This window comes from Xiphias gladius, chromosome 19, assembly GCF_016859285.1.
Source record: "Xiphias gladius isolate SHS-SW01 ecotype Sanya breed wild chromosome 19, ASM1685928v1, whole genome shotgun sequence".
NCBI lineage: Eukaryota > Metazoa > Chordata > Actinopteri > Istiophoriformes > Xiphiidae > Xiphias > Xiphias gladius.
Window position 1 is genome coordinate 22,156,128 of NC_053418.1, and position 17,213 is coordinate 22,173,340.

General features: G+C 40.7%; 1 protein-coding gene across 14 annotated transcripts in view; it reads right to left on the reverse strand.

Annotated features, from left to right (window-relative positions):
* The window catches only part of rimbp2b (RIMS binding protein 2b), an 85,762-nt gene that overhangs the window by 10,679 nt on the left and 57,870 nt on the right, over positions 1-17,213 (reverse strand). For 12 of the 14 annotated variants that reach the window (XM_040154753.1, XM_040154752.1, XM_040154751.1 and 9 more), the window contains 11 exons: positions 16,085-16,135; positions 13,225-13,429; positions 12,077-12,225; positions 11,239-11,318; positions 10,454-10,563; positions 9,501-10,373; positions 6,251-6,402; positions 4,966-5,631; positions 4,457-4,606; positions 3,671-3,832; positions 151-259 (listed from right to left, as the gene is read on the reverse strand). In XM_040154753.1, the coding sequence (XP_040010687.1) occupies positions 151-259; positions 3,671-3,832; positions 4,457-4,606; positions 4,966-5,631; positions 6,251-6,402; positions 9,501-10,373; positions 10,454-10,563; positions 11,239-11,318; positions 12,077-12,225; positions 13,225-13,429; positions 16,085-16,135 (2,707 nt within the window). Of the gene's footprint in view, positions 1-150; positions 260-1,387; positions 2,168-3,670; positions 3,833-4,456; positions 4,607-4,965; positions 5,632-6,250; positions 6,403-9,500; positions 10,374-10,453; positions 10,564-11,238; positions 11,319-12,076; positions 12,226-13,224; positions 13,430-16,084; positions 16,136-17,213 lie in introns of all 14 variants that reach the window. The other 2 variants (XM_040154765.1, XM_040154754.1) reach the window with 2 other exon arrangements.

Consider the following 17,213-nt stretch of genomic DNA (forward strand, 5'->3'; position numbering starts at 1 on the left):
AAAAGGAGTCTACGTGGTTGTTTAAGCTCTATGGGACAGATGTACAGCTCGGCTCACGAGGGTAAGGGAAACACATGGTATAAATAGCACAAACATCAGTGGCCCTGCAGGTGGGGATGAGGCGTCTCCTCACGTGGTGACCTCACTAACCAATGGATGGGATGGGTCGTCGCTGAGGGGGGGTGCCGATGTGAACCGGCCTCCTCCCTGAGTTGTCCAGACGATCGGCGCTTCCATGTGAAGGTGAGTTCCCAATGATCTTTAGAGTAAAAGACAACAGATAAGATGTTAGAACAACAAACCACCTGCAATGTGAAGTCAAGTAAACACTTAAAATCATTTAAAAGAATCCCACAACCCTGTCTAAACAACTGAAAACCATAGGAGCAAATGATGTGGCTTCCATTTGTCCTTAGGAGGGCAAAATAATAGTAAACAAAATCCATAAAACAATAAAGAAATCCGACTAACCATCAAAACAAGTAAATCAAATCAACCCCCAACACAACAACATGGACTGGGGGTTAGAAAGGGTCAGATGTTTAGCTAAAGACCATTTGTTTTGTTTGTTTTGTTCTGTGCATGTCAGCTCCTTGATGAGAAAAGGAAGCATATGACGGCACAAAAGACAGAAATGATGACTAAAGACGAGAGAAAAAGGGTGAATGAGAAGAAGAAGAGTAAAAGTAGAGGTTCAGTGTGACTGAAAATGGAGAAGACCATACCTTTATCCATTTTCAGTCACTTAGATGAGCAAAGCCATTATATTTTCTGCCTTGGACTTTTTATTACAACAATCAATACATTTAATATATGAAAGTGATGATGAACATGAGAAGCAAGAGGCGATGCATATGGTTTGAATGCTAAATGAATCACAGCAGGCTGCACAAGTCTTCATCTGGCCTTATTTTGTATGTGAATCAATGAGAGGCAGGAGGTGCTGAAATAAAGCTCAAAGCACAAGGTGGAGCGACATGGCTGCAGCTCTAGAGGGCAAGAAATGGAGAGCAACATATAAAGCCAGCAGCTGGCAGAAAAGACAGGAGCATCCCGTTCCCATGCACTGCACAGAGACTTTCCTTTAAATGGATCCTTTCCCCTCAAAGACATGAGAAGTCAAAACTTAGTTAAATGGCCTTTAGGTAATTAAAAGGTTTACTTTAAAATCCACCTGACATTCTGAGTACAAGCAAAGTAATTCACACAAAATAAAACATCCAATCAGACCAATCATGAACGTGTGATAACTTGTTATAAAATGAAAAACAAAATGCCAAATGAAAGAGACGGGGGGGTAATTATAAAGAAAAACAAACAACATTAAGAAAACAGAATGGCTGCAGCTTGCGGATGGAAAGCACAGCAGAAATTCTGAATCACACACCAGCGGCTGGTCCCGGTTGAGCCTGGACAAAGACTGGGCTCTAGCCTCCCTGTGGGGGCTGTAATAGACCCTGTCCAGCTCGTTCAGCCTGCCTTCGCTCAGGGCCCCTTCCCTGGAGTAGTTTCGTGGCCCGGCCTCTCGACCAGGCCCGAAGTGCTCCCTGTTCCTAAAGTCACCCGTGTGTACCGACTTGGCTGCAGTCACTGGAACGTCAGAGAACTCTTCCTCCACGCTGCACTGGCGGGTCAGGGTTCTTTTACGGCCCATAGCCAGTGCCCGCCTTTCTACCGGGCCCTCACAATGAATGATGCGCACAGGTCCCCGGAGTGGGCTCCCATGTGCATAGTACCCTCGATGACCCCGGCCTAGAGAGCCTTCTTCCTCACTGCCACAATCTAAACCACTGTCAGGACTCTTGGTGTTCTGGCGGTTGGGGCGTCCCAGGCTGCGGTCGTCTGCATTGTAGCAGTAGCGGCTGTCAGTAAAGCGAGGGGAGGAGCGCTGGCGCTGCAGATGGTGGGCGGTCTTGCTGGGCGTGAGATGGTTGTGCATGTGGGTGTCCTGGGGGTACATCCTCCGCTGAGTGTGTGGCGTTCCCGGCCGCCCGCCCTCTTCGAAGCACAGGCGTTGGCCCATGCTGTCCACACTGTCCGACTCCTCCTCGGCCACCTCGGGAATGCTGTGTAGACGCTTGCTGCGAAGCGACTTCTGCTTCACCACCTCCCGCTGGAGGTCCCAGCAGTCTCTTTCCTCGGCTAAGTCCTGACGCTTGTAATATGCCTTCAGTCATGACCAGGAGGCAAAGTTCCACAATTTCACAGTTCAGTTAGTTCAATTCAAAACGTTCAGTTTAGATTTTTGTGAAGGGGGTTGAAAAGTTTTTCGAAGGTTTTAGAACAGGCAGGAAACAACACAGAATGTGAATAGAACAAATGGGGAAAAGACAAAATAAAGACAGAATTAGTTATTTGTGGCAATGTAGTAAGACATGCAGTCTCATTCCGTGAGGAGGAAATGGCATGCTCTGAACAGGAATCTGTGAAGGCTCAAATATGGAGAGATAACTGATAAACTGGGCGTGGGCACAGAGGTTAAATGTAGAGAAGGGAATTTGGCTTGTGGGAAATTAGAAATATTCAAACAAAAAGTATATGACACGCTTAGTTAGTGCCACGGGGGAGGAATAAATGAAAACATCACTGGGGATGAAATGAAAAATAAACCTTTATACAGCCAAAAATTAACAACATTAAGCTAAATGAGTAGAAGAATCAGCTACTAACGACATACCGCATTAGGACACTTCTTTAGCAACAGTTGCAAATGTAGTGAAACATACAGAATTATACATGTTTTAAAATTGTAATATTTTGTACAGAAGGAGGTGGATAATGTGCAACGGAGATTTACAAATAAATGGCAATGACAAGAAGGAGATGCAGTATTGGTGTATTCAAAGAGTTACTACACCAGTGAATACCCCTCATGAACACACATTATTGTACAGGTTTGACTGGACAAAAACAGGGATAACCTAACCAAATTTGCAATGATATTGTACTGATTTCTGATAGCAAGTCTACTTAAATGCAGAGGACTAATCGGCCGCTACAGTATCTCTCACTCTCATAACATGGCAGATTGGCTTCATATCCACACATCCCCGCTGACAGACCAAATGAAGACAGGATCATGTACCGACAATGTTAACATCTACATCGACAATAGAAAAATTAAACATTAGGACATGACAGACATAAACAAAAGTGAATATTTCCATTTAAGTACTCACTTAAATGAGATTCCCATATGCACTTGATATGCCATGACCCTTATAGTACAGTATATTAATATTTGCACTTCAATATCACATTCTAACGTTTGACTTTAACAAATGTAATACTCCTTTGGTGCAGTATAAAGAACATCAAAATGCAATGCAAACAATAGAAAACATTATGCTTTTAGTTTACAGCCTTCCCCTCTCATGCTGTACAGTTATGTATACGCAGCCATTCCCATGAGCTCAGCCTCGAATGAATAAAGCAGTGCTGGAGGGTCGAGATGGAGGAGCAAGCTGGGGTAGGGAGGCTGATTCAGCTAACACAAGGTGGGGGAGCTCAGCCAGGCAAAGCCACAACGGGCCTGGTTGTAGAACCTGTGGGAGAGAGCAGGTAGCTCTGCAGATGGCAAGACCCTCCCTCCCACCTTCCCAAACCCGTCTTCCCCACCCTCCTCGGCCTTGTCCCGGGCCACTACAGAGTGAAGGTGAGCAGTAAGTACCTTAAGAGTGTTGTGAGAGTTGATACTGCGCCTGCGGCCCTCCTCCAACTGCATCTCAGAATAAAGATCTTCCTCGTCCTCCTCCATTATGTCGGACAGGTCAGAACCCCTGCTGCTCTCTGTGTGGTACTCCTCACTGTGGCTGTAGTGGTGATGATGGTGCTAAGGGAGAACAAGAGAGAGAAAGATGAAGTGTATTAGGTAGTTATCAACAAGTTCTTAACTTTATATTCCTAGCTTTTTATTTTGGTAATATCTTTGGTGCTGGATTGGCAATAGACACCGTTGCAAAATAGATGAAGGAACGTGTCAACACTCTACAGTGACTACACTGACTGATTAGCACATATGATGTCGCCCGAAGACTCTGCACAGGTGCATAAGAGGTGATGCTTACAAAGTTGTGTGTGTTGGTGAAAACTCTTCTATAGAAATACATTGTGAATGAAAATTATGCAAATGTTTAGCCAGAGTGAAATTTCAGTTTACAACTGGATTTGTTAACACTTGGTGAACACTTTTTCTACTTCCCTTAGAGTATTTATTTAAAAAAATGAAGTACAAAAGATTATACAAAATAAAAGTCTATAATACTGATGCAATACAGATGCAGAAATGCATTACGAATTTGATATCAATTTGAAATGTCTTTATGGGATGTGATTTCATTTGATTCAGGTTGATTTTGCCTATATGTAGGTAACTGATTGCATGTTCTTCCTAGGAACAAGTGATGTGCACTCACTGATTGGCTGAGCACAGCTTGTTGTGTTTTCTGTAAAGTACCTGTCTGCCCAACTCTGAGCCTCTGAGGAATTCATCCACCGAGGCTCCTCTCCTCCTCGCATGAGGAGAGTCGTAGCCATCCTCCTCCTCATCAGAGTTGAGTGGATGCAAGGCATTACCTCGTTCACTAAAGATATTCCTTTTCTCAACCTGATAATAGAAGTGGTAGATATTTAGATTGAAAAAGGGTCTGAATAATTTAGTGTAATATTCACTAAAATCATATTTTTTCTTAACCTAAGTGAATAAATTGGGTGAATTTCAATTTTCCACTTCTTGCAAATATAGTTTCATAATAATTTTCAAAAAACAATCAATTCCATCTTGAAACCAATACTTGTTGTGATAATGGTTTATAAAGCAAGCTGTTTTTCGCCAGCAAGTGAAAATATCTTATCTCCCTAACAGATATTCACATTAGCATGAGCAAAAATGTGATTTCCAGGCTCAGTGCTAGATTCTGTCACATGTTGAGAAGAATTCAGTTGTATAATGAAATCGCCACGCACCCGGTTACCCTCGGCAAACACTCTCTGGGCAGCTTCCCTGGCCATGGCCTTGGCGATGGTGTTGGGGATGGGGACTCCCTGAGGCTGCGGCAGGATCCTCTGTGGAGAGGGCGATCGCCGTGGCTGGAATTGCGGAGGCTCTAGGTTGGGTCCGTGCATGGAAGGCAGCGGAGAAGGTGAGCGCTCCCAGGGCTGGGCTGGCCGCAGGCCCACCTCATGCTCTTTGGTTTCTGGCTCTCTGGCACTTACTAACGGCTTGGACTTGGCCATGGGGTGGCGCTGGAAATGAGGCTGGGGGTGAGGAGGAGGGTGAAGGATGGGCTGCGAGTGCGGCTGTGCGTGGGGGAGCGTGTGGGGCTGGGCTCGAGGCAGGGGCTGCATCTGGGGCTGAGGGTGATTTGGGGGGTACGTTGATGGGTAGGGAGGATGGGTTTGTGAGTGCACTGGATGGGACTGTGGATGAGGCATAGGTTGAGGAGGTGCAGTGGTTCGGTGGGAGAGGCGTGGAGAGCCCAAGAGATTGTTCGGGATGATGGCCACAGGCGAGTCCTGAGACTCTCCTTGTGTTGACAACGTCCTTACAATGACTTCCCTGGCCTCCAGACACTGAATCCTGTTTAACTCCACGGTCACATAGTCTGCTGTGGGGTACAAGACCTCTGCTATCTGCATTCACAAAGGAACCAGGGAGTCCTTACCAAAGGGCAATTCAGAATGTCAGCATGCAAAAGTACTTACTCTGCAACCAGACCATCATAAAAAATTAACTACATGCACTTGTAGCTCTCTTATCTGTTGGCTGAAGAGATATACCTGATTATTCCATATTATCATAACATACAGATCTGTAGATATTGGAGGTCCAGCACAATAAACTGACCATGTTTAAACTTTAACTATAGCACCCACTTCAGGCCTGTTGGAAAATATTCACTTTTTTTTTTCTCTCTATCCAGCATGTTAATTTTGGTTTAAAATTAAACTGGTTAAATTAAAATGGTTAATTAAACACACACACACACACACACAAAACACAAACAATAGCTCCCTGTGAAAAAGGGAATGTCATAGTGACACAGCACCATGGAGCCAGTTACAGCTCTCTTTTTTGAATTTATGTCTTAAATAATGCTTGTCCCTGGGGGCTGGATATCAGCATTATATCACTTCCCCAAGAGATGGCAATAGAGCACTACTCACAGAAGTCACCAATGAGGAAGGCAAAGGCTACCTTTTGTAAGAGCTGTTAGACTTAAAAAAAATGACTTGTTCTGACATTTGATACCTTTTGTCCCTTTGTGCACACAGCATAGCCAATCACACTGGCTCCGTTGGAGGTTCCTGAAGGCGTCAGAGGTGGCGGCTTCCATCTGACCTGCAGGACCCCGGGAGTCTGACCACACTGGACCTGCACCTCTTGGGGAGGGAGAGGGGGCCCTGGGGAGCACAACACACGCTGAATAAGAAGAGGAAAAAACAGACAGCTCAATGGTGGCTGAACCATTTCTGCCAATTTTATAAAAAATGAATGTGCTGACCTCAGTACTATGGACTTGCATTCAGTAACCATTTCACAGTGGTATGAAATAGAGAAATCCTTATTCTAGGGGAACCATGTTATATGTCTGAATCTAAAGTAGTGCACAAGCCTCACCTTGAATTGTTAAGAAAAACTGTATGGAAAACATATTGTTATCTAAATTCCAAATTATTCTAAAAGCATTTTCAATTCCACTAAAATGAACAGCTGGCATTTGCTGTCCTACAATGAGTCCGTGACAGTTGAATGGAGTATTTAGTATATTCAAATTTGTAATTTGTAGGATCATTTTTTTTCAATATTCATACTCATCTCTGTGCAGGTTCATGGTGTGTATACCAAGATTCATTCATATGCATATCAGGCGTTACATTGGTTAAAAAGGAAAAGTTTACCAACATTTGACCATCAATGTATGTACAAGAATATCTTGTTGCCAGATTCTTGCTGACAGTATACTATGGAACATCAAAAAAAAAAAAAAACACACAGTTTGCTATTTCCACAATCTGTCAGCACTGCCTGCATACTAAACAACATACCCATCTGTGCAGTGCTGCTGCTCCCCTGCAGTCACACAGTGAGAGAGAGAGAGAGAGCAGATGCAGTCAGCAGTATCTCAGAGCAGTAATGTGCAGCTGTGTGTGTGGGTCCAAGAATCTACTTTAATGCAATCTTAATCCCATTTCTACACTGACTGACATCAGACAACATACAGTCTCGGAACAGCAGTGGCTGCTTGGAGATTTCATTTCTTCTTCTCATATTTAAACTACACCAGTCATAAACAACAAGCTCCTCTGAGAACTGAAATGAGTGTTTAACTGAATATTTCAGTGGAGCCACTTTCACTGACACTGGACACACACAGCAGACACTGATTTGCAGGCAGGGAATTGGAGGCTGCTCCCTATGACAAAAAAATAATAAAAATGTTGTATCACTAAGAATTAATGAAGTCACTTGTTGGAAGAGCACAGGCTGAGTGAAAGCCTAATACAGTGCCTCCAGACACAATCCTCCTTATTGAGCCATCCGCCACCGATACTGACTATTTCAGATGCCTCTGATTAACTTGTTCAATATAGATCATTAATGAACTCTCAGCATGTTAGCACGCCAGCTGCCAACACAAAATGTCAATTCAAACTTAAGCATTACTCTCTCTCTCTGTTATCTCTCTTTTATATCCTGTTCGTCTCTAATTTTCTAAACTGCTTTAATCTTATCCCAGCACCCTAAACAATGGGAGTCTCAGTTTCCTTTCCATGTTAAGTAAAGGTTAAATAATCACAATCCCATTCCCCCTGAGCACTTAGTCATAGAAAAAGCAACAATGTGATATGCCTGAACCGTGTTTTATCTGCACCCACAACTGGCTAAAGACACTGTGCCTATACTATGACAGACATACACAAAACATGCCATAAATGTAGCTGGCTGTGGAAGGACTCACTCTTATTACATTCTCACTTTAAAAGATTTCCTGTAGCAAGACAGCCAGGCTGTGAGACCCAAGTCAATGCTGACAACAGCAAAGCATCAACGAGCCTCGTGGGAGAAGAAATCCCAGAGATCTACGCTCACTATTTACACCAATTTGGTTTTGAGAGACTATCGTTTCCAGTGTTATGTAGCGCTATTCAGCAAATGCTTCTGCTATGTTTTCTAAATGCACGTTTCTCTTTTTTTGTTTGGTTTTTCTACCATGCATGTGTCTTGTCAGAGTAGTGCACACACAAATCCTTGAGGGCAATCTAAAAGTGGTTTAGGAAAAATGAAAATGGCATAGATGATACTCAAGTTTGTAAATGTAATGGGCTTGAAATGAATAAATAGATTGCTGTGTTGGATGTAAATTATCAGATGGCTTCCATTGTGAAATATGACTTTGAAACTGAACACAATATTAAACTACGAGAACTGCAATGAGATTGGGGGTAGCAGGAGAACAATGTTCAATCTTTATCATAAATACACCTTACACAAAACTTACATACTCACTGCATTTTCCAAAAATTAACAAACCTAAAACTTTGGTTTGGTCAAAGTACTATTTTCAACCTTGTTCCAGCCACAGCAGTCAGGCAGTATGGTACCTGCTCAGTTCCACACAGCAGAGAGACAAAGTTAGCAACTAGCTAGTAAACATAGTGGAGCATTTTGCTGCTGAAGAACCAGATATTTTTCTCAGGCATTAGAGAGAGCTACAAGGAGATAAAAGGGGAGTGAATGTTCTATTTACATGCAAGGTGGCTAAAATCACACCTCCAAGTAAATGCTAATGTTGCTTTGTGTCTGCTGGATGAGTAAATAAGCAGCTATTTGCTACCACATTCATCTCAACAACTTTATACTGCCCTCAAGTGACCTAAAAAAATAAAATAAAATCAGATAATTCAAGTTTAGGTTTAATTTTAGCACAACTAAAATAAATTACAGCAGTTTAACAAGACTAAAACCACGCTAATGACTTTATGAGGCTCAGATAGGGTGCTGCTTTGAACTAAATGCTAACGTCTAAATGCTCACAATGACAATGCTAACATGCTGATGTTAAGCAGGTATAATGTTTACCATGTTCACTGTCTTGGATTAATGTGATAAATTGCTAATATTTGCTAATCAGCACTCAACAAAAAGTACAGCTGAGGATAATTAGAATGTCATTAGTCTTTCATAATGGTGGATCAGCAAAGGTATTTGAATTCATCCTGAGGGGGACATTAATGTCTGCACCAAATTTCATGGCAATCCATCTAACACCTGTTGAGAAAATTCACTCAAAACCACAAATATTAATCTCACGGTGGCGCTAGAGGAAGAATGAGGGGATCTCATGAGTCATTAGAATTAATGATCTGGGCACTTTGGATATCTGTACAAAATTTCATGGTCTGGGCCAAAGGTGTGGTCTGACCAACCAACAGACAGAAAGTCCCTGCATTTACTGAAGATTAAAAGTACAAATGTGAGTAATGTTTTGGTAGCTGACCTGCAGGCTGAGTGCAGAACTCCAGAGAGATTTCCCTTTTCTCCCTTTGATCCACTGGAAGCTGCCAAGGCACCTGATGCGGCTGTGCCACAACTTTCACCTTGTAAACTGTCATAGGCTTCAGGTTGAAGAACTTGTACTTGTAGCCCCCCGCCTTGACCATGTCGTACTCTGCACCGTTGAGGAAGATGGTGTGACTGTAGTTGCTGTTGCTGGGCATCCAAGAGAGCTCAGCAGAGACCTGTGTGATGCTGTCTACCCGCAGATAGTAAGGTGCCACCACCACATCCTTTCCCACAAGCAGAGTGCACCGGAGCTCGTCTGACGGGCCTCGGTCAGTGATGCTCTGCACTGAGATACGGTAGGTGTTGGTGGCCAGATTGAGTTTTTCGATAAGAGACTTTGTCCTGCCCCCGTAGGGGACACTCATGCGCACCTCCTTATCCACCAAGACATTGTAGCCACTGATGGAGCCCCAGCCTGGTGGGACCACAGGAGGATCCCAGCCAATAATCACACTCTTGGCCAGTTGTTTAATCAGGTTGATGCGGCGGGGATAAGGCACAATGTCTTCACCAACCTCGTCAATGCTGACATCCAGGGTTCCTGTCCCATTGCTGGAAGAGCCCAGGAGGTCCATGCCCAAGCTGCTGGTGCTTAGACAGTCTAGTTTACTGTCAGACAGCAGGCTGCTTATGCCCGTTCCTGTTCCTGTGCCCACCCCCAGTCTTGGAGGCCCCAGGCTACTGTGGTTGAGGTAGCCAGGTTCTTTAGCCACTGTGTCCCTGTGCTGGACAGAGGGTGTCTCTTCATCTTGGATAAAATCCACAAAATTGGATGGGACGAGTCCCCGCTGTCCATCTAGCAGCTCTCCTGAGAAACAAACAAGACATAGTTGGTATTGTGGTGATATTAGGGACAAAACAATAAACAATAAGCAAGGCAGGTCAGACCTTCATAAAAGCCATCCTCATCCATTGTCCCGTAAACATAGAGGTATTTCCCTGCCACCAGGGGGAGCTCTGCCTCAGGATGTTCATTAGGCCCATCATAAGGATTGTAACTATAGCAAAAAAAAAAATACATGAACAATTCAACTGCCAATGTTATATTTAATTTCTCCACCAGAGGTTCTTTTTATGTCAAACACTGCAGTTCTCTGATATGTATATATTGAGGAAAAACAATTTGCTGGGTACTGCTTTTTAAAGTATGTTTAAGTAAGTGTAAAGTTTAAGTTTATATAAGTGTAAGTGTAAGTTTATTTCTTTTATTTATTTATTACAAATATGACAGAACTGAAGACAGTGTGAGTTGAAAGCTCTGGCCCTGTTTCACATCTTTTTGCTATGAGGATTCCAATTATTTTTGTGCCGATGGGTCATTTTCTTTAGAGAGAGAAACACTGAATCATCTTAAAGACCACAGCCTAAAGCTCTGTGAGACAAAGCAAATAATCTCAGAAAGATTTGTCCAGGACTTGTCTACACTGAGCAGCTAGTTCCATTTATTATATAGAGCTATGTGAAGGATTTTTGGCCACCTCTATTAATTAAACACCCTCTCTTAGGACGTTTATACTGTGTCACTTTGGTTTGGGAGATCTCAAACCAAATTCTTTAAAGCTTTAAAACGGTGGTAACATGTTATTTTTCTCGTCTGTGTTGAGTGTTTCAAATGAAACAAGACACACTGTGAACAGTATGTGAATAAGTAATTGTGTGTTGTGTATTCATACCTGTACCGAGCAATACACAGACGAACCTTCCCTGTGAATCTTGGTTTGGACCTCGTGGTTGAGCTGAGTTCTTTGTCCATCTAGAGAAGGCAAAAAATGTTAAAAATTAACCTTATTTTCAACATCAAACATTCCTTCTTTGTGATTTCACCTTTCACCTCATATTCAGAACACAAGAGTGGATGAAATAATTTAGCATTTTACAGCGGATGAAGCTAATAAACTCATTTGAACGGTTTATATAAAAATGCCAAGATGTTCAGAGCCAATGTGTAAAACTCTTTCAATCCCACCTAATTTTATTTTACAAAGAACACATTAAACATAATATTTTTTTTGTTTCAATGTTTGACCTCCTGTGCACTAAATACATTATGATCAGTCCCAAATAGTCTGCCTGCATGAGTAAAACCAGGATGCCTCCTACATCCCTACTGCGTGGATTTTCTCTGCTCAGCCAAAACTCATTACTTAGATGACAAAGAAAGAGAATTTTTTTCCCCCAAAGTTGTTACAAATTGGTGTTGGTACTAAAGGTTAATAAGGGTATGAGAGAGGTAACAGATCTAACATCTGTGAGTTGAGCTCACTTAATGTTGTTTAGGAGACACTCTTAAGTTTGGTTTTGTCACTTGCTGTTGGTGGAAATTCACATACCTAACAAAAGGATTTAATTTGGGTGAACAGGGCAGAATAACGCATCTAAATTATTGGAGATTTGTCTCTATTGCAACCACACAGTCATTAAGGATGTTTACATAATCTTCCCAGGTGTCGCTTGAAGAAAGTTGCAATAAAACAGAAGCCATAGGGGATACAAACAGACATTATCAGATACCTCAGAGATGAAAGCCCGTGCTGGGCTGCTGGCTCGACTGCGAGTGAGGAATGTTGGCTTGACAGAGAGGAGTTCAGGCTTGTCTCCACTGATCTGTAGTGGTCGAATGAACTCCGATATCAAAGATCTGCTTGTTGGAGCCTCATTGCCTGTGGAACAAATGGCACTTCTCTCATCAAATGCTCACATCACAATATAAGTGAACTAATATCAAACTTGTGACAAAAAATCATATTACAAAAGAGTTAATTAACTAAATTACTGTCTATGTCCATTTCAGACAGAAAGAGACAGATAAAATATAGATAAAGAATAGAACATAGAAATAAAAACATTAAAATACTAAGTAACTGCCTCCAATTTAAATGTAAGTCATAAAAACAGAACTAATACCCTCTGCAATTCTCAGATATATCTGATTGCACCTTGTACAGTAATCAAAGTATGGTAACAGTTTATCTGCTTATTGTCCCTTAAAGGTTCTAACACTTTAATAGAAGTAATTTTACAAATATTTTTGTTTAGCTGGTATCATTTAAGTAGAAATCTCACTGTACTATATTTGTCAGGTTCCAATCACTTGTAACCATACATAATTAATTACGGTTTCATAGCAAGAGTTGAACAATAAATACTACTATAATTAGTGAAGCATTTGTGTATTCAAGTCAAAAACAGAACAGGTTTTCCCAGCTAGGGGCTATTTCTCACTACGATTGATTAATTCATCAGCAGTTTGTGTTTATTACAGATTAAGTCAGAAGCCTGCAAATTTTTTCACCTCGTTGTGAGGGAACTGGCTCTTCTTCTAATATGTACAGTGTGCAGTTACCGGCGGCATCTCTGACATGACAGAAAGGATAAATTTATTCAATCGCAGAGCACTTTAAGTAAGAGTGGGCTGCATCAGGCAAAATTAATTCGGTGGCCTCTTATTTATCAACTTCAGTCGTAAATGAGATCTCAGACACTATGAAATATGACACCTACACTATGGAGCCCCTGGGATGTGTCAATATTACTATTTTCTTTGCTATAAATACTTTTGCTTGACTACTAATATATGTCCTATAAGACAAATTAGAGTAAGAGAAACCTTTTTGCTTCTGCTTTTTAATCACTGAGCATCAATAAGATCCTAGACATACCTTTTCCTATGGGGGGAGCCAATCCATTAAGGAGCTGGGACAGGGATTTGTTGGGCGACCCAGGAGATTCACATAAAGTTAAGGGTTCAGTGCTGAGGATATCAAACTTCCCAGCCTGGAGCCGGAATTTCTCCAGCTCTTTTGACAGGAGGTTGAACTGCTCACTCTGAGTCCGACATTTTTCCTCCAGCTCGCGGACTTTGGCCTGACGGTGGTGAGGGAGGAGAGTCATTAAGAGAGGAGTGAGAGACAGAGAGAGAGAGAGAGAGAGAGATAGGCAGAGAGAAAAGAAGACAGACAGGCAGGCAGATGGGGGAAGGGAGAGACAGGATGGGAAAAAGAGAGAAAGCAAAATAAAAATAAGGAAACCACAGGATGCCGGATTGAACATTCTGCACACAGAAATACTACAGTACAAACATATGTATAGTAGGTACGTATACGAATACATACCTCTACTGTCTACACACAAAGAAAACACAATGAAATTTTACTGTAGGACATATAACATGTGGACCAGTCGTTACAGAGAAAAACCTGAAGAAATGACTTTTTAACTACTACTGACAGTATTGTATACAAATCACATGCACAGCTACAGTACAGTTAATGCTAATAACGCTGAAAACAAAAAAAGCCTCTTGCTTCAAGGCAGCATGTATAACCCAAACTGCACAGTGTCTTAGAGGATGAGCCTGACAATCTTCTATATTTTTCCTAACTGTCAAGTAATACCTTGAAAAGACCAAAATCAACAATACCAACAAGTATTGTCTTCGTAGCCATTAGAAAAACATCAAAGAGCCACAGTGTTGCATTGGCTGACATGTTCCTTCACCATGATGAACATGGGCGCTGTACTTTATTTTAACTGAATCCCAAATGTGTTCATTTGGTATCAATCCACAGCTGCAAATAGTTTGCAGCATGTGCACTATTTATGTCTGAGTAAAATTTGATAAAAACTACAGTGCCCAGATGTTTTAGGAAATTACTTTGACTTTTTTTTTTTTTTTTTTAAACAAATGAAAATATATTTGTTGGAAATCTGTTTTTAAAGATTTATATCCTCACTAGGATTCAAGGGACTTCAGGGTGAGATCTGAATACAAGGTAGGGAAGTTTGTAAATATTGTTGGTAAGGGTCTTTTCATGGGATTTGTTGACAATAACAAAAATATAAAATAACATCAGCCATACTGTAAGAGCAGGAAACTTCACTGGACAAACTTATACTGACCAACTGCACATATTTGTTTGGGCAGGAATAATAGATATTCCAGGTGCTACAGCATGATTTCTCAAGTTGAATGATGCAATGCGTCAGCACCTGCTGCAACAGTACTTTCTGTGCTGTTCTGTTAAAACACTGAGTCCATTTCATGCAGACTGGTTGTTGCTGGGTATAACATGCTGCTAGCAAACAGATGACAAAGGAATTCCTGCATTTGTGAAAGAGAATTAGTAAATTAAGAGGAATTAGTTTTAATAGCATCATACAGTTCTCGGCTGTATGGCAAGTAGACACTTTATAAAACACATGCTGGATAACATTCATGCAATGATATAACAAAAAAGGATCACATTCATCACTATTTGGCAATGTGATCCTTTGATAACAATACAGTCTTATACACTCAAAAAGCTAGTACCTTATGTATGCATCAATATATAGATATAATAACTAACATTTAATCCTAAAAGATCTGCAATGCACAAAGACTTACAATGACTGTTTTATTGCAATTTATTTAACTAATTAAATATATTTGCTACATTCATTTATTGTAGTCATTTTCTGCTTGTTCACATCAAAACACACACTTTAAAAACATGTCTGGTCTTATAAATTTAAATTTGAAAGATGGGCTTTGATTATTTGGAATTGAGGTCAGTCAGTGAGGCCCCAGGCATTTATCTTTAACTGAAGTCAATCCATACTCTGAAACTTCCTGAATCTTGTCATCATTTGTTGAAAGCCTTGCACTTTTGAGTTTGCTTTGATGGGAAATGTGAAACATTGGTGGTAAAATCCAAGAAAGATCGCTCTGAAGCAGCTCTGAAATGTTCTAAAAACCAAAAGGATATGACCACACATCAAATCAGTTCATCATTGATGTATGCCTCATGTTATCCTTTACTTTTTGACTACCACTTGTTTATTTATTACGTTTTACATTAATTGAAGCCTGACATCATGAAGAAAAATTCTTTTTGCACTGTGATGTTACATCACCATACATCCTGGTCCAAATTAAACGTGGGACGGTATACCATATTGACTATACAAGGACATTTGTCAAAAAATATACCATGTAAATAAATAAAAGCAATTCTGAAATACCTGCATGCTGTCCAAGTGGTTCTGTATAAGCATAAACACACACCCGTACAGTGAACAGAGATGTAGGAAAGAAATAAAGCACAATTACACATGTGATCATGCATACACATCTTGAAAGCACAAGACTCTTGAAATTACGGGCTGCTTTGACACTCACGCATACGTATCACCCTATAACAAGGCTAACAGAAAGAATTAATAAAAGATTGCTAATGACAGTCTGTGACATTTTGTTATTTGTTTTATTCACTTTTTCTGAAAAAGGGTTGAATGTGTACTTCACAAGTCAATTTAACAATATTGTGAAAATAAATCTACTAAGGATGTACAAAGACTAATATTTTTAAAAATGAGAACTAAAAAAAAGGAGCACAAAGATTCAGGTAGTGAGTTCAAGAAGAGCAGGAAATGGCTCTAGGTATACACAGGTCTGCCCCAGGGCAGAGTAGTCCCTTATCCTCCAGCAGCAACCACATTAACACACACATTCAACCCCCCCAGAGTCCAGACGCTCACCTCTAACAGATGGACAGCGCCTTCATGTTCCTTTTTAGCCTCAACCTGAGCCTAGGAAACATAGGGTGCAGTGTTTCAGTTCACTTTCATTTATATTGCAATTTATTTTCAGTTTTAAAAAAAAACCAATGAAAGGCCTTTACAAACAAAATGGAAACACCTTTTCATTCATTGGTGCTCAGGGTGAAAATGGTTAAAAAGAAAGCCACCATCTCTGTCCACACTATGTGAAGCAGCAATGAAGGATGTAACTTATTGTTTATTTCTTTTCCTCACATTTTACATTCACCAACAGTGCCTTGACTTTAGCAGAATTCAATTTTTATTTGACGACAACCAGCTAAAGATATTTTGGCTTTTCTTACACCATTTTCACCATTTTATACTTTGTTTTTTTTAGGCTATTTAATTGTAAATTATGCAAATGAAACAATTGTGTGCATGGAAGAAAGTTAATATTATAAAGGAAACATTTAAATGTCAGTTTACTACACTTACCTGTGAATGCCACATACCTGAGAACATCTAAACTAGGGGTCTCAAACGTCCGACCAGGGGGCCAGATCCACCAATAAAAGAATTTATATTTAAATTCAGCCCACAAATAAATGTTTTGTTTTTTCTCATTTTGGTTTTCCCCCATATACAAAAATCATGTCATTTTCTAGCAATGCTTCTCCCCCAGATATAACACCGACTATAGAACTGAAACTGGCTTTTAATTCACATTTAAAGACATAGTTGACATTGTGGGAAATATGCTTATTTACTTTCTACCCCCTTAAACATTTAGCAAGTTCTCAGCCTCTGAGTGTATACAGTTTTTTTCCTCTGAGAGTTTAAGTGCCCCCCCCTAGGATAGAACAACCTGGCTACTGGCCCCCAAATAATTTGAGTTTAAGACCCCTGATCTGTAAACTGTTCTGTTATTGAAATCCCAGGTATGTCATACTTTGAGTAAAACCAGATTTATTTTTGTAGCTACAGTACACTCAGTTGGCAGTTCATTAGGAACACCTAGCTAAAACTAATACTGTCGAATAAAACAGCCCTGCATAAATCCTCCCTTCATGAAGGTTATAATGTTCAGTTTTTAATAAAATTGTTTTGGAGAGTTGTTGATTAAACT